The 23,260-nt window shown below is 41.8% G+C and overlaps 4 protein-coding genes and 1 long non-coding RNA gene across 19 annotated transcripts; 3 read left to right on the top strand and 2 right to left on the bottom strand.

Annotated features, from left to right (window-relative positions):
* The first annotated feature begins 149 nt into the window (after positions 1 to 149).
* CG43057 (uncharacterized protein) lies at positions 150 to 830 on the top strand. 2 transcript variants are annotated; one of them, NM_001273307.2, is made up of 3 exons: positions 150 to 234; positions 285 to 394; positions 449 to 830. In NM_001273307.2, exons 1-3 carry the CDS (start codon positions 165 to 167, stop codon positions 638 to 640), a joined length of 372 nt encoding a protein of 123 aa, NP_001260236.1. In that variant the 5' UTR covers positions 150 to 164; the 3' UTR covers positions 641 to 830. The 2 variants fall into 2 exon arrangements, with proteins under 2 accessions (NP_001260236.1, NP_001245940.1); NM_001259011.2 differs by having other exon boundaries at positions 449 to 721.
* On the bottom strand, positions 727 to 1,667 carry CG14277 (uncharacterized protein). Of its 2 annotated transcripts, none has more exons than NM_001316386.1 (3): positions 1,424 to 1,667; positions 969 to 1,370; positions 727 to 905 (listed from the first exon to the last, which is right to left on the bottom strand). In NM_001316386.1, exons 1-3 carry the CDS (start codon positions 1,484 to 1,486, stop codon positions 861 to 863), a joined length of 510 nt encoding a protein of 169 aa, NP_001303315.1. In that variant the 5' UTR covers positions 1,487 to 1,667; the 3' UTR covers positions 727 to 860. The 2 variants fall into 2 exon arrangements, with proteins under 2 accessions (NP_001303315.1, NP_609200.1); NM_135356.4 differs by having other exon boundaries at positions 1,424 to 1,521.
* Positions 1,668 to 1,717: 50 nt separating this feature from the next.
* On the bottom strand, positions 1,718 to 2,098 carry lncRNA:CR43262 (long non-coding RNA:CR43262). The gene is made up of 2 exons (NR_047923.1): positions 2,035 to 2,098; positions 1,718 to 1,973 (listed from the first exon to the last, which is right to left on the bottom strand). It is a non-coding gene; the product is annotated as a long non-coding RNA:CR43262 (long non-coding RNA).
* Positions 2,099 to 2,352: 254 nt separating this feature from the next.
* Positions 2,353 to 3,739, top strand: Spn28F (Serpin 28F). Its single transcript, NM_080218.5, has 4 exons — positions 2,353 to 2,399; positions 2,460 to 3,298; positions 3,358 to 3,496; positions 3,552 to 3,739. Exons 1-4 carry the CDS (start codon positions 2,387 to 2,389, stop codon positions 3,686 to 3,688), a joined length of 1,128 nt encoding a protein of 375 aa, NP_524957.2. The 5' UTR covers positions 2,353 to 2,386; the 3' UTR covers positions 3,689 to 3,739.
* A 535-nt stretch (positions 3,740 to 4,274) lies between these two features.
* Pvr (PDGF- and VEGF-receptor related) lies at positions 4,275 to 23,173 on the top strand. Of its 13 annotated transcripts, none has more exons than NM_001169439.2 (19): positions 4,275 to 4,461; positions 13,822 to 14,028; positions 15,142 to 15,659; positions 16,327 to 16,483; positions 17,003 to 17,224; positions 17,547 to 17,695; positions 17,760 to 17,943; positions 18,012 to 18,481; positions 18,641 to 18,667; positions 18,738 to 19,047; positions 19,111 to 19,560; positions 19,622 to 20,101; positions 20,169 to 20,328; positions 20,704 to 20,930; positions 20,992 to 21,261; positions 21,323 to 21,572; positions 21,635 to 21,707; positions 21,777 to 21,927; positions 22,186 to 23,173. In NM_001169439.2, exons 2-19 carry the CDS (start codon positions 13,959 to 13,961, stop codon positions 22,602 to 22,604), a joined length of 4,587 nt encoding a protein of 1,528 aa, NP_001162910.1. In that variant the 5' UTR covers positions 4,275 to 4,461; positions 13,822 to 13,958; the 3' UTR covers positions 22,605 to 23,173. The 13 variants fall into 13 exon arrangements, with proteins under 13 accessions (NP_001162910.1, NP_001162911.1, NP_787997.2 ...); NM_001169440.2 differs by having other exon boundaries at positions 22,039 to 23,173; NM_175983.3 differs by lacking the exon at positions 17,003 to 17,224 and having other exon boundaries at positions 20,809 to 20,930; positions 22,039 to 23,026.
* The last annotated feature ends 87 nt before the right edge of the window (positions 23,174 to 23,260 follow it).

Genomic DNA, 23,260 nt, shown 5'->3' with positions numbered 1-23,260 from the left:
CACGATGTTTTTTTCTTAGAGAGCTCAGCCTTCATTTGGTAATCCACACAAATATAGCATTTACTTTTATGGCAAATGGCAATTTTCATGCTTAATGCCGTGTTAAGTATTAATGCTTTGCCAGTTGGATGTCCACTTAGCCGCCAACCATCTGATGATCCGTCATGAAGCTACTGCTGTTGGCGGTGATTGTTGCCCTCGCTTGGCTTCTTATAGAGGCTGGCAAGACCAGGAGTAAGATTGAACTTAATACTCAACCATTCACTCAATTACCGATTTTCTAGCTAAGAACAGCTCCTGTCTGGTGAAAAACAAATATCCCCCCGAATCTTCTTGTAGATCATCGCATCGGGAATTCTTTGCCTTTCACCGAGTTCTATTCGACTGCATAAAGGTAGAAGCGAGAAACGATCACGAGCATATCCTTTAGGTCCTTTGATCATTTAAGGTGACCACAAATTGCCGCAAGATCTACAGGAGGAATGAGTTCCATAGTTTGCAATCGTGCAGAGATGCATGTCACTACCACATGGCTGAACCAAGTCCGCCACCACCCCAAAATGGTACGACTTCTGCACCTGGAGGTGCCTCCGGAGCGCCAGGAGACGCTCCAGCAGCTGAAACGCCAGCTGCAGCGTGATCTTCAGGATCGGACACAAAAAAGATCAATTTAATTAAATTCCCGCAGATATTTGAAATAACTTATAGAGAGCATTGTGATAATTTCAATTCGGTATTTTCTGTATATTTAATCACTGTGTGTGCACCGCATTACCAATTTTTTTTTGCCCTCGTATTTACAACTACATGATTTGCAAGACTCATAATACAAACATAAGACCAACGATCGGATTCCGTCACTAGTTCTTGGTGATCTCGATTTCGGCATGAATGCAGGACTTGCCCTGGAGGAAAATACAACAAGGTGTCATCGAAATATCTATCATATATATTGGAAATAAACTCACCGTGTCATGCTTGACCTCAGAATCGATGATGAGGTGACCACGAGCCATGCCCAACATGGCCTTGTACTTGCTCAGATCCACGGAGTGATCGTTGGCGCACACCTTCTCCTCGCCCACCGGACAGGAGGAAGGTGCTCCGAAAAGCTTTAGCATGTCCTTACCTTCGGAGGAGGCCTGATCAATGGCGGCGCATAGATCGATCTTGCCCTCCTTCATTACGATGCCATCCTTCTGGACCTTGAACTTAGCCACCGCGGTACTGAACGGCTTGTTCATGATGCAGCCCGAGGGTACCAGTTCACACTTCTTGTTTAGCTTCAGGCTGAAGTCACTGCCCACCGTCATAATGGCATCCTCGCCGGCACAGTTCTCCAACTTGACCAGCTTGGCTTTGTAGCCATTCTGGGCAAAAGATAGCTTATAGATCTGGTCCACGGAGCTCCTGCCATACTTACGCAAGCCAAGGCTGCCTGGAAGCCAACGCAGCTGAGCAGGAACACGCAAATCAGACGCAACATTATGTTCACTCCGCGTTTTGGATGAATTTGTAAACTCCTGGACGGCTCAACCCCTATTTATACGGAACTTTCGCTGGCCTCGTTTCCCCCGAAATCCACAATTATTTGCGCATTAAGCGGTATTTGGCTGCAGCGATCAGTGATCGTTCGGCTCAATTGATTGCTCAAACTCCACTGGCCAGACGGTCATCCATTAGACCGCTCTAAATGTCGGAAATATTATGGAACTTTGTGGTCATCCAATTTTAATTACACCCACGACATGTTATTGTTTGTGTTCCTAGCGTGTCGCTGGAGTTTGATCTCTTGATCTCCCGTAATGTGAATGTGTTTGCATTCGAAACCATATGAATGTGGCTAAAATCGGACTCATCAGGAGTCCGTTAAAATCTGTTTTCTGTAATTGATAAGTGGCCATCACTCTTGTTACTTGTATGCCATGTCACTGCTTTGTTAGCCGCAGATATGATTGAATGCGAAGTTGGGGCTTTAAATGGCATGCAATTGATTAAAATGTTGCGACACGGATGTTTGACAAATAATCATACCATTTTTGTAGCAAAAGTTGGTCTGTTTTTTAAAACAACCTGATTTATTTATTGAGTATTTAAAACTATTAGAAAATTAGTTCATTATTACTGATCTTTAAAACGAAGTAGACTATTTATACTTGGTTTACTAATCAAATTAGATTCGACAAATTACATATGTTGTTATGGAATTTATACATTTAAGTTTAATTGTGTAATGCCATTCATTTATATTCTTTAAGAATGGCTTAATGAAATCCAACCGAAGCGCATAAATTTTATATCGCGCTGGCGAGTCTAATTTGATTATAATGCAGACTATATATAATCCGTAATTTCTAATTTGTTCTTAATCTCGATCGACGTTAAAATGAAGCATTTGTGTAAGTAAACTAATAAAATACAAGTTAATCAAAGAGGAATAGGTAATAATTGCAACGCAGGTCTGCTTCTTTTGGCCACGTCGGTATCTTGTCGCTTTGCCGACGATTTCTACCAACTTTTGGCCAAGGAAAATGCGGCCAATAATCTCATTTCCTCTCCCCTTTCCGTGGAAATCGCACTGAGCATGGCCTACATGGGAGCCAGGGCAAAGACAGCCCAAGAAATGAGGAATGTTTTGAAACTGCCCGATGACAAAAAGGAAGTGGCAGCCAAATACAAGGACCTTCTGAGTAAACTCGAAGGACGCGAGAAGGTAGCCACTCTCAGTTTGGCTAATCGCATATACGTGAACAAAAAGTTCCAGCTAGTACCGAGTTACAATCAGATGGTCAAGGATTCATTTATGGCTGAAGCGGAGGCAATCGACATTGTCGATCCCAATAAGGCTTCTTCAATTGTCAATAATTGGGTAGATAATCAGACGCGTGGTAAAATCAAAGACTTAGTTTCATCCAATGACATGTCGAAAATGGAATTGATCGTCTTAAATGCCATATACTTTAAAGGCCAGTGGGAGTACAAATTTAATCCCAAGTTAACGAAGAAGAGGAATTTCCGTGTTTCGGATCAAAAGAGTGTTCCTGTCGAGATGATGTCACTATTTCAATCATTTAGGGCCGCACATGATAGTGAACTGGGTGCCAAAATTATCGAGCTGCCCTACAGAAATTCAAGCCTGTCCATGCTAATTTTTCTACCGGACCAGGTCGATGGACTATCAGAGCTGGAGAAAAAGATTGTAGGATTCAAACCGAAACTTTCCAAAATGGATGTAACTTTAAGGCTTCCCAAGTTTAAAATCGAATTCTTCGCTCAACTAAACAAAGTTCTTGTGGCGGTGAGTATTCACAGATTATTCTTGATACACCCTTACAATTTATAGATATTCATCTATAGATGGGCATACAAGATGCGTTCGAAAAATCTGCTGACTTCAAAGATCTGGTCGAAAACAGTAACGTTCATGTGAAAAAAGTCATTCATAAGGCGTTCATCGAGGTTAATGAAGAAGGAGCTGAGGCAGCGGCTGCAACAGGTATGATATAATTTTATTATATATATATTTGTATAATATGTTTTATTTTTGCCAGCTTTACTTTTCGTGCGCTATAGTATGCCTATGCCGTCATCTCAAATGGTTTTTAATGCCGATCATCCTTTTGCCTATGTCATTCGCGATAGGGAAACCATTTATTTCCAGGGCCACTTTGTGAAACCGAATGAATAAAATGTACTATTTCTTATCAATAATAAATGGAAATTGTATTATACTTTATTGTAGAATAAAAGGATTTACCAGTTTCCTGAAAATATTTAATAGGTGGAAAGTAGTGAAAATGCTATAGTCGAGACCCTTATAAATCACAATCCCCTTACTCAGCTGACAAATCGTTAGAAATGCTTAAATGATACTAAATATTATTTAATAAAAGAAAACTTTATTTTAAGCACTTCGATCTAAAACTAAAACCGTTAGGAAATTTAGTACGCATGGCATCACTGGCCGCCACTGGCCAACTGGAACTGTTTTCAAGCGGTCTGGCATCGCCGCGAATAGCGTGATTGCGTTCAATTTTTAGCTCGTTATTTAGTACACTTCACCTTTCAAAATAATAATGAAATAATAATAAAAGGAAACTAAACGAGAGATAAACTCCCTAACGAAACAAGAAAATTCAAATGATGTTGACTAAAGATATAACAAAAATATTATTCTATCCGTTCTATTCTACATGCTGTAGATAACGCTCATCGATAGCAAAAAATAACAATCGAATCGGATACCTCGATAGTACCGTCGATAGTGCCCCAGCTCTAGTTAACGTTAACTTTTCGAGCTGTTCGGACGTCAAAGCGGAAGGAAATTTCGCGGGCTTTTGACTTGTGTTCGGTGCAAACTGTTCAAACTTTGCCGACGACGCAGTATTTATTGTCTTTCAAGAGCAACCGATACTGCTGAAGTGCCCCACGCAGAAAGTGTTAAGCACAGAAAACCACAACGTAAGCGTTAATTTTTGAAAGGCTCGAAGATACGTCCGATAATATAGATATAGAATCGTGTGGAAACGAAACCAAATCGTGTCGTATATAAGTATAAGTGAAGCATCAAAGGTGCTAAGCAAATGAATCCGCACTCAAAAGTTTAGATATCGATGTGAGCGAACCCCCACACCTTCGCAAAAGTAAAAAACAAACACAGATACGAATCGGAATTCGAATACAAGTGCAAACTCAGCCACAGGTGGTTGACAAGAGTTCTAAGTGATTGTCAATCGTAAGCTCGAAAATCGAAATCGAATTCGGCGCTCGTGATGTTGCTCAATTCGATGCAATTATACAAAAAAAAAACACCCAAAATAGTCATGGTCACTATGCTCCTATAGATGGTGTACATAATGAACTATTATCAGTGACCTTTTTCTAAGTGCGTGTGTGTGTGTGTGTGCTATTATCACTGCCTGGTATTATTCATTGATAAGTGCATATAAGTGTTGGGTCTACGAAAAGTGTGCGTGTGTCTATGGTGAATACGTCAGCGGCATTCCAAGTAATCAAGACTGCAAACATCCACCGGTGCCAGGTATTCAAATCGTGATTCATCGCCGATCGTGACTGTTGTACGTTCAAAAGTTGTTGTTGTATCTTCAATAGTTGTTGTTGTTGCCAAGCTGCTGCGATCAAACGGTAGACTGCGTAAGACTATGAAAATATGAATAACACTACGATGGATTTCGAATTTACTCATACTGCTTTTCCAGAAACACCCAAATAAAGTTGGTATATATACATATATATGTACATATATATATAGAAGAAAGGGTTCACCTTTCTTTTGTTTGCCTGGTCAACTGAATGTGTCTATAGCGACTTTCTTAAACCGGTTCCACGCCATCCGTTTCTTGACCAAACGAACTGTTGATACATTTTCCCCCAATACGTGACTCAGGATCGAGAAGTTCTGATCAAATCAGATGCCCATAATTCATTGCCTCCAATTGCACACTGTGCCCAATTTGTTTATTGAATACAGACCTCCTTCAGTTTGCCGACTGCTCCATTTATCTCTGGCCACTTCAAAAGGCTGCCCAGCCCAGGCTGTTGTTAATTGCCATCGTTCTCAATGTCCGGAAAATGTGGTACAAAACTGCTACGAATCGTCAAAGTTTGGAGTCATAAAAATGTCCGCGAATGGTGTTGATGAAATATTTATTGTAATTCCCCTGGCCAAATTCGCAATTCACCTGGCATCAAGCGTTGAACAACTGTTGTGATAAGCCAGAATAATCAATGGATACTAGTGGTTCTTGGAAAATGTGCACCCATCACATTGCTACTGGCCACTTGCACCTCTTTTTCACACCTACCCATTATGCACATGGCACATTAATCAGGTGGGGCTTATGGCCAAGTATCCACCAGATACGCACACCTGCCCCGCCCCCCGCAGTGGGTGTCAAATTAGAGATACTTTACTGTAGTTGATTGTGCTGAAGTAGAGAGCTCCATTACGAATAAATTACTTTGTATGCACTGGAAAAAATGAACAAAGTAGTTCTTTCGCATTAATAGAAACTAATTATAAATACACACAAAATATTTAAGCAGAACTCGCCGAAAATAGACTTCAAAATAATCAAAGAATGTGTGTGACAACGAATTTGTGTGCATTTCAAGCGATTGTAATATCTCTAGAGATATTTAGAATGCTGATATGTATTATTGCACAAGAGATCTTTTTAATCTCAAGAGGATTGCTTATGCACAGAAGATTGACTTCCTGTTGTAGATAAAAACACTAGAATTGAGTTTAGGTACATTTTGTACATCTGTAGAGAGAAAAATCATTTTGCGTTTCTCTAAGGCAGTTCGGATAAGCTGAAACATTTTTGAGAAACCCCTTAACTCTTTGGGCGAATTGGCTCATAAATTTCCATTTAAGATAATATCTGTTTAATTGAATTTGCCGGTTACCAATAAGCCATAAATAAAACCGATTCGTTGGACAATCTCGGCCAGCATTGAACACGTTTTCACACCACTTTGTTGGTTGGCTGGCTGGTTGGTTGGTTGGTTTGGCATTCTATGAATGGACACCTTCGCCTCTTTACATCCGCCGTGGTCTGAGTCAGAACGTAAATAATAAATAACAAATAATAAATTGACAGCGGACAACAAATGTTTTGGCCAGGCCATTGTAACTGTCTGCATGGAGAGGTGGAAATAACTTGGCCATAAATCTGCAAAAAAAAAGGCTAAGCAGGCAATTGGCTTTCACCTGAGCCCTAGACTAAAGCCCATTCATAAGCGCTGGAAACTTTAGACTAAAGCCCATTCGTTGGGAAAATTTTATCTGCCCCATAAACTGCACGTAATCAAGTGCACTTCGGAGAATCAGGGAAATAAGAAAATATATGTATATATATATATAAAAGCAATCTTATTTCCGTCGGGAATAAAATGGCAGAAGGCAGCCAGCCAGTCAAAACAAAAAATGCATTGAGTAAACAAATCGCATAAAATTGAGCCATGTTTTGAGGTCACGGCGAGGCACTAAATGGGCTATATACATTGGCCATATTTATTTATTAATCGGGCGAAACCCAAAACAAACAAATTAAACACTTGTCGGCTATTAAGTGAACGCATATAACATTTCTATTTATTCGCCAGCAGCTGGCCAACCAACCAACTTGTTGTCGCCACGCGTTGTAGTTGTATAATATGTGGGCAGAATGCCAACGATTCAATTTCACCGGCAATGGTCTTTCTATTATTTTTATTAAGTTCCCAGTTTATGGAAAAGAAAAGAAACAACTTTTCCAAATCTCTCGAGTGACAACTGAAGAGTTATACAACCGAAAAATAAAGTTTCCCAAATGACTCAACTGAAAGATACATTACTCCGGTAATTTCACTTTTATGCCATTTGACTTTCTTTGCGCATTATGCAAAGGTTGCCAAAAAAAAAAGACATTAAATTATTTTCGCCGCTTCTGCTAGGCAATTACTTAACATAATCAAGCCCCGTATCTCTTTCCTGACCTTATCGCAGCCAAATGGTTGAAAAGATAGGCCGTTGCGAAATGGTGTTAAGAACTCGCTATTTGCCAGATAGTTTATCTTGCAGTGCGCCCGCAGTTTAGCTAGAAGTTTCCCTTAATCTTGCAGCTTCTCGGGGATCTGAGGCTGCGACTGATTTCTGTAACCCATTATTCTTCGCTTCCAGTTGCCAATCCATCAAGGCGTCACTTTTGCTTTTTGCTCACAGCTCGTGTTGTTTGGGCATTTGTCTTGCAGCTATCGCTTCAAAATGCATTAGATCTGCGCACAGAAGCCCGTATTTCTATTCTCAGCTGGGAATTTGGTATGTGGAATGCCAAATGGGCGGGGATATAGTCGTGGGCGTTGGCGTAGTTGGTGGGGGGGCGTGGCCAACAACCAGTGGAGCCAACGCAAAAACTGCAAAACTAGCTCTTGTTTGTGGGCGGAATTTACAGCGGGCGCTGTGCACTTGCCCAAAAAAAAAAAGGAACAAAAATGTCAATTGAAACGGAACCATATATCAATTAATTAGAGTCGGACAATAGACATTAAACCAGATGTTCCCGCTGATAGCAGATTACCCACAAGTCAAGTGACCTCAATCGAAGGGTGCTAAAATGTCTGCTCAATTAATCAAGTATCAAGATCTATTAATTCTGCAGACGCATTACCTTGGAATTGTCATTAGCTTTCTAGCTCGCCAAAAATTAATTAGTCAGCTTTTATTAAAGCGAAAAATATTTTATATAGCACACTTGGCTTTAAATGGATTCATATATTGCCAGTTTAAAGATTCTGTTTTTGTTGACAATTTAAATCAATAATTTGCTGCTACGAGTCGCAAACAATTCAATTTTTTTTAATTAGGCGATAATAAATTTTGTGTGACACCAAAAACTTTATTTGAAACTTTGCTGGCTTTCTTTGCGAAATAAGTTGGATGGCAAAAGCAATTCCATTATCTTTTTGGCATTTGAAGCTAACTAAATGCTTATCCCTATGACATCCTTGCGTTCATTAGCGTTTTTGGTTAGCTAACGCCCACTTGCGAACATTTGTTGTCCTGACGAAAGCCTATTGGTTAATGGAATTAGCTGGCATTCCGCGTAAGGAACCATTACCATGTCACCATCCACATACCCGCCATCATTAAGAGGCACGCAAACTGGGACAAAAGTAGCGTCATTATGCAGAACGTTGGTTGAACGGTGTTTTGGGCCAACGAAACGAGAGTTGGCCAAAAGGCCCACACGCGGTTTTTTGGCCTGGGTGGGCAGATTGGCCCCAGATCTCTCGATACCGCTGTTAACCGATTGACAAATAGTTTGATTTACGAGCCAACAAATCTCAGCTTGGCCCAAATTGCAAATTTCAATTTGACTGCGTGGCGCTTTTCTGAATTTTTAATGAAGCAAATGAAAGGCCACACCCCTTTGTCCGCTTCCAGGCAATGCAGATGGATAAAAATATTTTCCGATACAAGTAGTTTCTTCGTATTTCTCCATGGCGACTGCTCATTATTTTGGCCAGAAGCCAGCGGCATGTTTGCAATTGCAATCACAGAATTCGTGAACGATTCAACTTTCCATTAAGATGTGGTGCGCGAAATTTCAATTGTAATGGAAAAAACAAAGGAAAACACTTGACTTGTGCACCAACACAGAAACACGCAACGCCAAAGGTCAGCGGGAAAATCAAATAAAAGCACGGAAAAACTCCGACGAAAGAGTCGTAAATTTTCGTTGGCCCAAACAAAAGGTAGTCGGAACAATGGAGACACACTTACTTTTCTCGAATCCGGGATAATTGCAAAAATAAACACATAGCTTGTGGCCCATATAAATTCAATTTGTACAAGGGAGTTGCAAATTAAAATGGACAACGGTGGAAAGCAGCAGGAAAATTCGTCCGTGACGAGGGTCAGCCGTTGCACGTAGCACGTAGGCGGCTAAATTTTCAGAGTGAAATACATTTTTTTTTTCAGGAACACGTGAGGGAAAGCCACAAAAACCGCACTCAAGCCTCGAAATGAATCTGTTGCACATGCAGCGCGTGAAAAGCACGAGCTGTGCAAGTTTTCCGTTCATTGGCCATAAAGAATCAAATAACGTTGAAAGATTTTCCCGGCAAAGCGTTAAACTGTCAAAAGTTTCGGCGTAAAGAACAGTGGTGGAATGGAATGCTATTTCATTTCTCTTTTTTTTTGTTGGAAAAACATGGAACTAATAAGAATGTTGGCCGCTGATGTAGCCGAAACATGAAATGACCATCCGTTTTTTATGGCAAAAACTCATGAAAGAGTTCGCTTGTCTTCGCATAAATACACATTGTATCATTGCATAAATTTACTTCAAAAGTTTGCCTAAGTTTATTTCTTGCTTCCCCTGGTAAGCTTATTAGATAATCGCATAAAAAAGGCTTGGGAAATTCAAAAAAACTCAAGTGAATAATGCTGCAGTTTATCTACAATGTGGTTGTGTTTTATTTTTAAGCTCTTGTGATTGGTAGAACTAGTACAAATGGTCTGTTGTTACCTGATTTCTGATTATTATAGCCCTGTAAGTTCCTTAAACGATTTTCAATGACTGTTTATACATTATACATTCTGCTGGAAGATCACTCTTCGAAACAAAAGATTTTGCAATCAATGCGATGATAATGATGATGATGATGAATGCAAGGAGACACTTGCTCTCAAGGAAAGTTCTCCCCTTTTACAAATGCATTCGGTCAACCGGTTTGCGTGCTATACAGTTTTATTATAATATATACGTAAAAAGCATATTTGAACAATAAACAGATATAAATGTGAGCGTAAGGCAGTTTAATTAGTACGCAAATATCGTCACTTATATAAACAGATTTACATGAAACGCAAACGTGAATGCAAACGTCACACATGAATAAGCAAAAAGGTGGAAGGGGGGGGGGGGGGTCATTAAATGTGGGGGACATTGGTGAATGAATGAACGAATTAAGGCGGCGCCACTCGACCGTGGAATGACGTCATTCTTTATTATTTATACGACTCGATGGTGGTAAACAATTGTGTGTTAAACATATGTTGTATATCGATGTGAATTTTGATAGTCGCGAATTGATATGAAAGTTTCGGGCAGCTCTTGATTAATTACATATATCCATTTCGTATCGCATAAAAACACTCTAAACTTTTAGAAATCTAATAGATTACGCAGAAAAGAATGCAACAGCAAAAACCGAAGTAGAGTGACGACTTTGGGAAATTGTATTTTCTTAGCACAAAAACAAGACAGCTGAAAAATGCCGAGCAAATTATTCATCTGGCTGTGTTTTCCTTCATTCAACAAGATTCATTTTAGCATTCACAATTGAAAGTCATTATTCTCTTCGGATTAAAAAATGTTTTAAACAAAATGATCATAACATATTTTCTGATTTTTGTGTATTTTCTTCTTAAAAGATAATCGATTGCCATTATTTTGCGATGACATTGTAAACAGGATTATAAGCCAATAATAAGAAGTGATAAGCTATAATTCCATTGCTGACAATGAAAATGCTCGAATTGGAGCAGATATTTTGAGCGTTCTGTTTGCCCACGTCTGAAAATGACTAAGTGCAGAATTGTGTACTCCGAGATAGGGCGAATGAGGTGGGAGAGATTCCCTCTTACCAACCGACTGGCCTCATTATGCCCATGGCTAATTGCGATCCGAGGACTGTTGAAGAAGACAATCAGAGAGAAAAATCAGAGCTTGGAAGAAAAGGGATTCATTCGCCTGCAGCTGGGACTGCAATTAGGGAGCACCGTAATTTGCGTCACGGGCACGTGAGGCACTTAAAAGAGCAGCAGAAAAACTGTTGCCCAGATATAAATAGACGCAATGGGGGCTAAAGGAAAATGCCACAGTCCGGAGTCGCCCTTGAAAATGGCCAAAGTGGGCGTGTCGTCATGACAACATGCATTCCAGCGACAACACAAACCAATGCACCGAAAGAAATCAGCTATACTTTTAAATCGAAGTTTAAAAGTAAAATCAGCTTTGATAACTTCATTTTGAAAATTTTTTGAAAAAAACCTTACTTGCGAATGGTATTGAAATGCTTTCCATTTAAGAGTTGGCCTCCTGCGAAAGTGATTTGATCTTTCTCACTGTGTAGTCACGAGTGACTGGCAGAAAACGGAGTTTCAAGTCTTAAGTTCTCCTTGTCAAAGTCCAAGATTTCCTTGGCGGCGCGAGCAACTTGCAATTTGCCACAAGCAGCCAGACACATTTGATAGCCTGTCTGCTACTAGTCATGGGCTTTACTCTCCTACATTCCTGATGCGATAATACATTTGGAAAATATGAATTCGGAACAAAGTATCAGTTCCGGAAGTAATACTCTATTCGCATTTGATTTGGCACTTATGCAAAAGTGCTTACTATCGACTAATGAAAAACCCGGCATGATTCAAATGACCAACAAATTCGCCGATAAATATAAGATCTGTCGAATTTGTATTTCTTTAAATTCTGAGGGTATATTGCTGAGTAAAATATATAATACCAATTCTATATATTCCATTTTTCTATATATTGTATCTTTTTCCGTATATATAGCTTATGCCAAACGGACAGTTAAATATTCAAATGAAATATTCAGAGTTTTGAAATATGTACAAAGTTTAAGTTAACTCTAGTTTAGCTCTAAAAAGAAAGTGTATTCAGTAGAGGTTAAACTTCATGCCCCTTAGTTTTTCGCCTTTTAATCATTCCATTAGCTGCTCCACCTCTCAGGTGATTAGCGACCAAGTCAATATTTGCCGGCTGATTGCGTTTAATCCGCAATGCTACCGTTGCGAATAAGTGGGGCAGGAGAAACCAGAGCAAATTCAATTGGCCAACACAAACGCTGCAAACGCGGACTGAGCACTGACCCCGAGTCCTGGGAGTGACAAAGATGAATGGCTCTGTGTTGGCTGACCACCTGGCAATTAGCCAGTAGTGGGAGTTTTGGCATAGGCCAAAATGTCATCACGAAGGCGCTGGAGGAGTGCCCTCAAAGTTGGCCAGCAAATTAAATGCCAGTTTATTGGTGTGTCAGGCGAGCAGCCGGGACACTTGTTGTCTGTGGCTCGGAGGGATTACATTTATACGACATTGCAGCCAGCTCGTTTGCTCTAATTGTCGGCAAACGGAGGCGCCGCTTGCACACACTGAAAAAAAGGCAATTCAATTGAAAATCGCATTTAACAAAATATATCATACTGAAATTAAAAGCAACGGCTTATTTTTCATCCACACTTGCTGTTTGTTTTTTTTTTTTTATTAAGCTGACATGATAAGAAACTGTTGATAGTGAGCACAAAAAACATAAAAAGCTCGCCAGTGAAAGCATAAGCTTCAAATTTAACGTACTGTTGCTTGAATCTGATAATATATACAATATGGTATATAGAAACATCGTTATCTTATTTCTGTTTTGCAAAACATTTGAAGCTATAATAGCCTATACAAAAGTATGCCATGTGGACATAAAAATGCTGCTTCATTTAATTTCATATATGTATTATATGTATTTTTTTGTGGCCATGTAGGCAATAGTTAGTCAGCTTGTTTAATTGTGCATGTCCCGTTGTCATTTAGAGACTTAGACTAGCTCAGCTTGTGTGACAGTGAGTTATGGCCACGTGGATGACCTGTTGCCTCATCCGTCGGTGGGTGTGGCCCACCGCCCTCCGTTGCACCCAAAAAAAAAGATATGTTTATCTCCCGGAAACTTGCATTTCAAAATGCGGATATGACACCAAAAAAAAAATGGGAAAAACTGTGTAGCCCATTGTGTTGTTCTTGTTATTTATGCGCAAGCACAATGTGTGAGCAAAGACTTACAAGATTCATTTTCTTTTATTTCCGCCTTATCGAATTTATTGGTCTTGAATGAAGTGTGGAAAAAATATACACAATTCGCTTATCGCATCGTTCCTCCGAACATCCAGCAAAAGCTTTATTCTTCCTCGGATGGCTATGCTGTTCACTTCTGCTCGAAAAGCGGAGTATAATCAAGTATATACGAATATTTTATAAAAGAAATGTGTGTGTAACTAAAGTAAAGTGTGGACCAAAAAAAAACGAAGAATGGAACACAAAGTGCATAATACAAATATATATGTATATATTTACTGATTAGCCAAATGTACTGCATATAAAAAGAGGCAAATAAAAAGTAGCAAATGCGACTTAAAAAATAATTATCTTAATATAACATAAAGCAAACAAACAATATCTATAATCGGTTTAATTCACAACTTCAACTCTAATCAACAAAAACATCTTCGTTTTTTTTTTTCAGTGCAACGCTAAGTGAGCAAAGTGTCTTTCAGCGTGACCATGGCATTAAAGGGCCAAATGTGTTAAAATTGTGAATATTTAAGAGTGTAAAATTAGCACAATATATAATCGGAGAGGAAACAAAACTAACCAAGCCAGATGGCGATGCTTCCGCGGTTGATTCTGCTGCCACTGCTCCTGATTTTGCGGATCTCGTGGAGCGATGCTGGTAAGTTGGCCCTGCACAAATCTCATTAAAAAAAAAACACAAAAAAGAACATATTTTCCTACCATTTACTTAATTCCGAAGAATTTTACGGAACTGATAAGCTCTGAAAATACACGACGGCTAAGGCTTTCAATTTGCACAATTAAAAAAAACAATACATATCTGCGAATATGCATTGATATTTATGTATGGCTTGCTTCCTGTCAACAATCGCACATTCTTTATTCAGTGCACGGAGACAAAAAACGGAGTAATCCGATTCTAAATGCTGAATCAAGGTGGTTTTTTATTTTGTACAATAACAATTCCATTTCTCAAAATAGAAGAACTATTTGAAGAATAGATGAGATTTAATTCAAGTACAAGTTTTTGTTGACTTGCATTAAATTTTTCTCGGTGTGATGCCATAATCTATCTATCTCTACGCTTCAGCCACTCCAGACAGATCCGACAGCCACAGTTTATAGACACCGCTCTGAACTTTGAACTCTGGTTGATATATGTATGCCCGAATTTTGGACTAATGTCGATTCAAGAAGTGTCGTTTGCATTAGTTACGAGTTTGATATTGTTGTGCATCCATAAAGACTTTCGTTAGAGTACGAGGCTGAGCGGAGAGCATATTATAATGGCTATCAACTCTATTGTTATCGCAGTAAACACAAACAATTGATTCCCGAGCCTAGAAGGCAAAACAAACTAGTTGAGCGGCCATCGCAGAGGCGTAGCTACGCGCACCCTTCTGGGATACCACGATCAATTAAATATGAAACATGGGATTGGCTAAAGGATTGTGCATCTGCGCCCATGACGCCTCCACCGAGAGGCGCTCGCTCGACCGCAAATCACTGGAAGTCATTATTATTGTAGCGCCACCCAGTGGATGGGGATATTGTTGACCGCAGGAGGTGGAGGCCTAAGGCAATAGATAAAGCGGCATGTGGAGTGCTCCGTTGTAGGGCATACGAGCGATCAATGAACAACAATATACGAGTGCAGCTGACCTTCTATTTACCAGACAGAAATACGGACAAATGGACAGATGTACTAATATATATACATTTTTATGGTTTATTATAATATTAATATGCATGTTCTCTTCTACGATCTCAGTGCCTTTGCAGCAGTTCTCACCGGATCCCGATGACAGCATCGAGAACTGCGGCGGCGAGAATGGAGCTCCCCTGATGACGCCCTGCAAGAGCGCCATTATCCTGGATGCCCAGACGAGCACCACGCTTAAGTGCGAGGACGACGAGCCGATGAGCTGGTGGACCAGTCAATCGCAATATGTGCATGTGAAGTCCTTCGATAATACGGAGGATCCGGCTCGACCATTCGGAACTAGCCTGCATCTCATCGAAGTGACGGCTGACTATGTGGCAGCCTACTATTGCGTGAAGACTTCGAAATTCAGTCAGATCGCCAAGGAGGAGCAGTCGGACGAGGCGATGATCGAATTGGTTAATCAAGGATACGCCAGCTCCATCTACGTGTACGTGAATGATCCGGACACTAAGCTGGTCGATAGTCATAACGTGGTGACGGCACGCCAGTATACCGACGTAGTCATACCCTGTAAACCAGCCATGCCGGACACAGAGGTGCTGCTAGAGACCAGTAATGGAGAAGTAAGTGGGCAGGATCTACAGCTTGAAAACACTTTCGAAAACATCTAGTCTAATGGGCCAAAAAAGGGCCTGCATGAATCCAAGACAGGAAATGAGAGATGGGGATATAAGATTATAGTGGGTTACTTTTAAAATTACAAAACTATTTAAAAAAAAATAAGACCAGTATGAGATTCATGCAGGTCTTGTGTACATATATCTGGTATTACTCATGATCTTCTTTTCTCGGCGCGCAGAGCACGTGGAAAATCAGCTCGAAAGGTCAGATTCAGGGTAACCCCAAGTTCTTCGATAGTGTGAGGTACCACCCCAGATGGGGCTTTACCTTTCGAGTCATTGACTGTGTATCCGGTTACTTGTATTGCAAAACGTTGGACTATGAATTGATCATTGACGTTACCTATCCAGAAAGTATGTCACAGTCTGTCTTTTATTGATTGATCGTAGTTAAACCCCTATGATCCATATATGTATATATACTCGAACTCTACTGTACAGACAATCTATATAAGTCTACATAATAATATATTATTGTAGCGTAGTATTAACCAATCAGCTCCAAATTCGCTATAGTCTTGATAGGCAGCAGATAGCCAGTCCATATGTAGGCCATCATTTGCATTCAATACCCATTTGATTGATATCTGACCAATATGCCTCTGTGCAGATGCATTCCAGCAAATCTGTCGGTCGATACGATCCGCAACGGGGATTCACCATCGAAATCCGAAGCATCGTGGATGGCGGAGACTACTACTGCCGACCCAATCCGCCATTCCCGCATAACGAAGAGGAGATGACCAGCATAGAAGTGCGCTTTATTGGTAACGGTCACATTGATAGTGAGTTTTTGCACCCCAAAGTTTGTGATTTGTGATTTCCGTCTATACATGTCGTAAATATTGCTTTCCACTATTCAACTATTCAATTATATTTGGAATCGATCATCGGAAGCGGTTACGGTTTCGGGATCGGTTATGGTTTTGGTTTTGGTCCTGATTCCAAGGATTTAATCTATGCAAACTACAATACTTTCTCTTCCAAATTCTTTGGTTTTAATCACAGTCTACAGCCAATAGACGAAACTACACTGCACGCATTTAGTTGTAGACTTTCGCACAAAGTTAAAAAAAAAGTTTTCGGTTTAAACTTCCCTTAATTTCTTAAAATTATGCTTAAAAAATGAACTTTAAAAGTGTCACACTACTGAAAATCACGGCTTGCAAGTAACATATGTAAGTGTGCTAACCAATGGTATTTTTGCCTCCTTTGTCTTCCCGCCCTCAAAAACAATTGACTGACCTGCCGTACCCAATGTCATGTTAATCTGCTAACTCCTCCAGCAACCGGATTGGATATCCCTCGTACCCAAACGACTAACATGGTGTACACATATGCACCAGGTGTCACCGATGGCGATGACGAGGTCCTCACTGTTACTAACCAATCGACGGGTAATTTGGCACTAATCCGTGGTGGTGATGGAACTTTATCCAGGGAGCGGGCACGGCGAAGTCCAGCCCGCCTGGCTCCGATGAATGCGTCGCCCTCACCCAGACCAGGGCGTAAGTGTTGTCCTGGCTGTTTTGTGATCTGTTCCTGTGTTCATTCTGTTCATGTTGTTTTGTCCTGGTTGTGCGTTTTAATTTCTTGCATCCTTTTGTGTTCGATTTATGTTGGTTATGGACTGATTTAACTGCTTTAGCAAACTTATTCGTTACTAATCAATGCTAACACCTACCGCCTAAGTACTGTAGAAACGTTAACCCATCTGTGTCCACGTCTATGTCTAACCCAACCATCTGCATGAAGCTGTAGCATTGCTGGCCAGTTCCAGTCCATTGCGAAGGGTATCTAATAAAGCTAAACTTTCTACCAACGCCACAGAAGACGGCAAACCGCTGCCAAAGCCCGTGATCAGGTCCTCCGTGGAGCATCACGTCTTCACGGACACCAACTTCACCCTGGATTGCGAGCAGTCCGCCTACGTTGAATCAGTATACGGAATGGAATGGTTCACTCCGTCCCGGGATGAGGTCAGTAAACCTCAGTCTACATGCATTTTTAAGAGAGCAGTACTAAGATAATGATTTACCGCAGAATCGCATATTTGCCTCCCAATCAAGAACCGATCCCAAGACCAGGAACAGCACCCATCAGACGGGCAGGAGCACCTTGACAGTGCTAAATGCACAACCCTCGGACACTGGTCTATACAAGTGTGTGACAACAGATAATTCTAACCAGAACGTACAACGTGCCACCTACAGGATTAAGGTGCTAAGTGAGTATTAAATATATGATGAATTTTATTATGAAGATATCTACTTATTTGCATTCCAAAATCCACAGAGCAAAACGAAAGTTACCTGAACGTGGGCGAACCATCGGGTCATTACAACGTTCAGGAATATGCCAATCGCACGATCCAAATGACCGCGAACTTTGAGGGATTTCCGACGCCCTCCTTCAGTTGGTTCAAACCCGATGGCACCGAGGTGCGACAATCGGAGAATAACTTCAAGATTCTCTCCACGGAATTGAGCACAATGCTCCAGGTGCTGAACGCCCAATTGCAGGACAGCGGCACGTATGTCCTCCGTGGATCCAATTCCTTCGGCGTCGTTCAGCGGGAGTACAACGTCAGTGTGATGGACGCACCGGCGCTGAAGATGTCGGACGCCTATGTCCAGGTGGGATCCGTGGCGCGACTGGAGTGCACAGTACGCTCCTATCCGCCGGCTATCGTGACCTTCTTCTTCCGCCCCTGCAGCCTGGAACCACAGTGGCCCACTTGCTCTGTGCTCAATCAGAACTTTAGCGTAAGTAATACGATCGAACTGGAATATATATCCAACTATAATTATATTTGTATGTAATGGATTCTATATGATGGGTTCTTAAGTTAATGTCTTGTCCTTATAATTATATTTGTATTGCTTTCTTGTGTCGTCCCATGCTTTGGTGTTGTCGTTCTGCAGTTGCCGAGTGAACAGGAGAAATATCAGGTATTTGTTTAAAATCATCTTCCCCAAACTTTTTGCGCACAATTACCAACTCTTTGTATACCATCTCCAGTTCCAGACCCGGCCCAGACCCGGAAAGCTGAGTGTGGAACGCATATACGAGGTATCCTTCCTGCCCACGGAGCCGGGAATCCTCACATGCATTGCCCAAAATATCATTGATGGAAAGGAACGAAGAACCCTGACGAAGGCGCACGTTCTGCTGGGCAACATTTCCGAGAACATGACCATATATGGCTTCGATAAGGATCACAAAATCGCCAAGGAGGACAATGTGAACTTCACCTGCGAGGCGCTGGCCTATCACTTCGATGGAAATCTTAAATGGTTCATCAATGGAGAGGATTTGAAGGAGTCGGATTGTAAGAGTCTCTAAGTGCTTTCTGTACATACTGTTCTATAATTTTATGCAATTTCCCACACAGCGGTTCACATTGAGACCAGCCATACCAAGTACTCCTACAAGAGCACTGTACACATCACAACGATATCCGACAGGGATCGTGGAACCTATGAGTGCCGGGCCTACCACAACGACAAGGATGCCGTTTACAGCAGCCGGGAGATAGACTTGTACGTCCACGATCCCTCTGCTCCTCAGTGGACAAACGGCGGACAGGAGGGTCACTCGAAAATAAAGCGCAAACTAAGCCAAACGCTGGAGCTGGAGTGTGCCTCCACAGCGGTTCCCGTGGCAATTGTGCGTTGGTTTAAGGACGACAAGGAAGTGACCGAATCAAAGCTCAGGCACATCATTGAAAAGGAATCCAAGCTGCTGATCACTCACCTGTATCCCGGAGATGAAGGCGTCTACAAGTGTGTGGTGGAGAACCGATTGGACAGAATCGAACGCTCCTTCACGGTAGTGATATCAGGTGAGTTTACAATTGTAATTGCTAGTTAAAATTATGGTTTCACATTGGATATACATCTTAGATCTGCCCGGCATTAGCATGGCCTGGGTGTGGTTCGGTGTGATACTATTCCTCATCCTGATCGGTCTGTGCGTCTTCCTCGCCGTGCGCTACCAGAAGGAGCACAAGCGGCATCTGGCCCTTAAGGCAGCCGGATTGGCCAACTTCGAGGAGGGCGCCGTGGGACACATCAATCCCGATCTGACCCTGGACGAGCAGGCGGAACTGCTGCCCTACAATCGGGAATTCGAGTTCCCACGGGAAAACCTGAAACTGGGCAAGCAACTCGGAGCCGGAGCATTTGGCGTTGTGCTCAAGGGCGAGGCCAAGGGCATCCGGCGAGAGGAGCCCACCACCACGGTGGCCGTCAAAATGGTCAAGGCGACGGCTGACAACGAGGTGGTGCGGGCACTGGTCTCCGAGCTCAAGATCATGGTACATCTGGGACAGCACTTGAATGTGGTCAATCTCCTGGGTGCAGTTACCAAAAATATTGCGAAGCGTAAGTTTCAAGAAAGTTTCCACATTGGGAACATTAGTTTTAATAATGATTTAACATATTGAATTAGGCGAACTAATGGTCATTGTGGAATACTGTCGCTTTGGCAACATACAGAACTTCCTTCTGAGGAACAGAAAGTGCTTTATCAATCAAATCAATCCAGACACCGATCACATTGACCCCAGCATCATGACCCAGCGCATGTCCGACAACTACGAACTGCACCGGTAAGTAATTGTGGTCTATTCAACTGTCTAACAAATTATTATGATATTATGATACATATATATACGTAACTAAAAACCTCAAAGCTGCTAACTGACTTTAACTAAGATAACCTTTGTGTTGACTAACTCTTCTAACGTTTTGTTTCATGGTTTTGGTACTACCACTATTATTTATCCACCAACTACTCGTACCTAACAACCAAACACGATACAATTAACTAAACTACAATACACGCACTCTAAACAAAAAACCCTGAATGTTCTTGCACTGGTGCTTGTGATCCTGCTCCTGGTTGTGGTCTCTCGTCCTCTGTGCTCCCCGCTCTGTGTGTCTATACTGTGTCCTTGTGGTGGCGACCTAACTCCAACTAACAGCGATACGAATGGTGGTGGCTTGAAGTACGCCAATGTCGGTTTCCCGATCCACTCTTACATTAATGAGCCGCACAACAATAACACGCAACCGCCAACTCATCGCAGAAATTCGGACAATGATCCCCGATCGGGCACCCGAGCCGGACGAACCGGATCCGGAACAGCCACCTACAGCTACGACCGTCAGATGGATACCTGTGCCACCGTAATGACCACCGTCCCAGAAGGTAGCTTCACCCCTAGAAGATTCTTACAATATGTTTGTGCTTATTATATCGTAATCAACAGACGATCAAATAATGTCCAATAACTCCGTACAACCCGCCTGGCGTTCCAATTACAAAACCGACTCCACGGAGGCGATGACAGTGACCACTGTGGATTTGATCAGTTGGGCATTCCAAGTGGCAAGGGGCATGGATTACTTGTCCTCCAAGAAGGTGTTGCACGGCGATCTGGCCGCTAGAAATATTCTCCTCTGCGAGGACAATGTGGTAAAGATTTGTGACTTTGGTCTGGCTCGATCCATGTATCGAGGTGATAACTACAAGAAGTCAGGTAATTGTGAATCTATTTGTTACTTGACTATTTATAAATATTACTAAAACAAATTAATTAGAGAATGGCAAATTGCCCATCAAGTGGCTGGCGCTGGAATCGCTGAGCGATCATGTGTTCAGCACATACAGCGATGTTTGGTCCTACGGAATTGTTCTATGGGAGATGTTCTCGCTGGCCAAGGTGCCGTATCCGGGCATCGATCCCAACCAAGAGCTATTTAACAAACTGAACGATGGCTACCGCATGGAGAAGCCGAAATTTGCCAACCAGGAGCTCTACGAGATTATGCTAGAGTGCTGGCGAAAGAAGTAAGTATCTAGACTCAACATTTCAGCCGAATCCATCGTCATATTAATCTTTATTCTTTCAGTCCCGAGAGCAGACCTTTGTTTGCTGAGCTGGAGAAGCGATTTGCAAACATGCTGGGCGAGGATGTAGCCAGCGTAAGTGGATAAACATTTTTGAATATTAAACAGAATAATAAATAAGGAACGATTGCCGAACAATTACAGCACTACCTGGACCTAAACAATCCGTACATGCAGAGCAACATTGAGTACATGAAGAAGCAGTCTACGGATTACCTGGCACTGATGGGATCACCCGACGAGCTGGCGCCTGCAGCTCCGCGCTACGTGAACGGGCACATAGTGCCCGATATACGTGAGTATTACTTCAGCCATGGCCATGTATCAGGTTACTAACTGCGCACAATCACCTACACACCCATCTGGCCATCCTAATGCACACACTCTCGCTGGCACACTAACTCAGGCATCGAAGAGCTGCCGGATGACTACATGGAGATGAGCCGGGATTCTGATCCCGATGCCTGCACCGCCATATTCTCACCCACACGCCTCGAGGGCGAGTCCTCAGACTTTCCGGATTTCTCTAGCGAAACCACTTTCAATTTCCCAGGGGCGCGACAGTCGCCTACGCTGAGTAACAATCTCAACAGCGGATCGAGTAAGCCGCTCCGCAAGAAGAACGGCATGCCAACTGTGGATGTGGCAGATCAGGCGCCGGAGGAGATACCTATGCTGCATCGCAGCTCCACTGGATCGGATGGAAGTCCGGAACAGGGAAGGCGCTTCAATCAGGCCCTTAAGCAGCAGTATGTCACGCCCACACCGTCCCCTCGCCATCATGTGGAGACCAAACTCAATGGGGAGCCATCCGAAAACTATGTGAATATGAAGCCACCCAGGAAGAATATACCCGGCAAAACCACAACAGGTGGCGGGGGTGCTGCTGCTGGAGCCTCCACGGAGGCCTTCTCGAATCCCAGCTACCAGCCACTGTCCACCGTCAACGAGAAGGAGCAACGAAGGTATTAGGACGTCCCGGAGCCATTAGATTAAGTTTAGGACCTCTTTGCAGCTCAGTTGGAGTTTTAAGTGAAATCTTAAATAGAAAATTTTAAATATTGTATAATCAACTTATGTAATGACTATTGTTGATCTTAGGAAAACAAATTGTTAACAGAAAGTAATCGTACGCGATATAACCTTTTAAAAAAAAGTTAAAATTTCAACTTAATTGTTTAGGGGCCTTTAAGAAACAATACTACTTAGTGGCATTGTTAAGATTCTGATATAGCTTTAGGACCACACACTCACTCCATGTTATATACTATTAATGCCATTTCATGTTTTACATTTAGTGTAGTCTAAGTCGATTAAACTTATCTATGTAAATGATTGTCTTGAATTGTGTATGCATGTACCTACGACTACTCAAATACAATGGGTATGATAACAATATCAATTGGCTTTTATTCAACTCCCTTGATTCTATCATAACTAACTACCAAGGCTCTTTTCATCTAATCAAAATTAAGCATTATGTCGCGTCTTGTGTGGTTAAATACACGCTAAATAAATTTTATCTTTGAGTGAAAAATGGGAAAAATTTTTGAAAAATGTATTATAAAAATTTGTTTTAAAGATGACTGTCACAGCTAAAACAACCAAAAATCTAATATAAATTCTCG

The sequence above is a fragment of the Drosophila melanogaster genome, chromosome 2L, assembly GCF_000001215.4.
Source record: "Drosophila melanogaster chromosome 2L".
NCBI lineage: Eukaryota > Metazoa > Arthropoda > Insecta > Diptera > Drosophilidae > Drosophila > Drosophila melanogaster.
The sequence above is the reverse complement of the archived record's forward strand: the minus strand, read 5'-3'. Positions and strand labels throughout refer to the sequence as shown.

Coding starts and splice junctions, on each gene's coding strand:
- CG43057 (NM_001273307.2), top strand. CDS start 165: ATGAAGCTACTGCTGTTGGCGGTGATTGTTGCCCTCGCTTGGCTTCTT. Junction 235..284: donor AGAGGCTGGCAAGACCAGGA/GTAAGATTGAAC, acceptor CCGATTTTCTAG/CTAAGAACAGCTCCTGTCTG. Junction 395..448: donor TTCTATTCGACTGCATAAAG/GTAGAAGCGAGA, acceptor TGATCATTTAAG/GTGACCACAAATTGCCGCAA.
- CG14277 (NM_001316386.1), bottom strand. CDS start 1,486: ATGTTGCGTCTGATTTGCGTGTTCCTGCTCAGCTGCGTTGGCTTCCAG. Junction 1,371..1,423: donor TCCAGGCAGCCTTGGCTTGC/GTAAGTATGGCA, acceptor TCTTTTGCCCAG/AATGGCTACAAAGCCAAGCT. Junction 906..968: donor CTGAGGTCAAGCATGACACG/GTGAGTTTATTT, acceptor ATTTTCCTCCAG/GGCAAGTCCTGCATTCATGC.
- Spn28F (NM_080218.5), top strand. Junction 3,299..3,357: donor TAAACAAAGTTCTTGTGGCG/GTGAGTATTCAC, acceptor ATTCATCTATAG/ATGGGCATACAAGATGCGTT. Junction 3,497..3,551: donor TGAGGCAGCGGCTGCAACAG/GTATGATATAAT, acceptor TATTTTTGCCAG/CTTTACTTTTCGTGCGCTAT.
- Pvr (NM_001169440.2), top strand. CDS start 13,959: ATGGCGATGCTTCCGCGGTTGATTCTGCTGCCACTGCTCCTGATTTTG. Junction 18,482..18,640: donor TGCTCAATCAGAACTTTAGC/GTAAGTAATACG, acceptor GTCGTTCTGCAG/TTGCCGAGTGAACAGGAGAA. Junction 19,048..19,110: donor GGATTTGAAGGAGTCGGATT/GTAAGAGTCTCT, acceptor TTTCCCACACAG/CGGTTCACATTGAGACCAGC.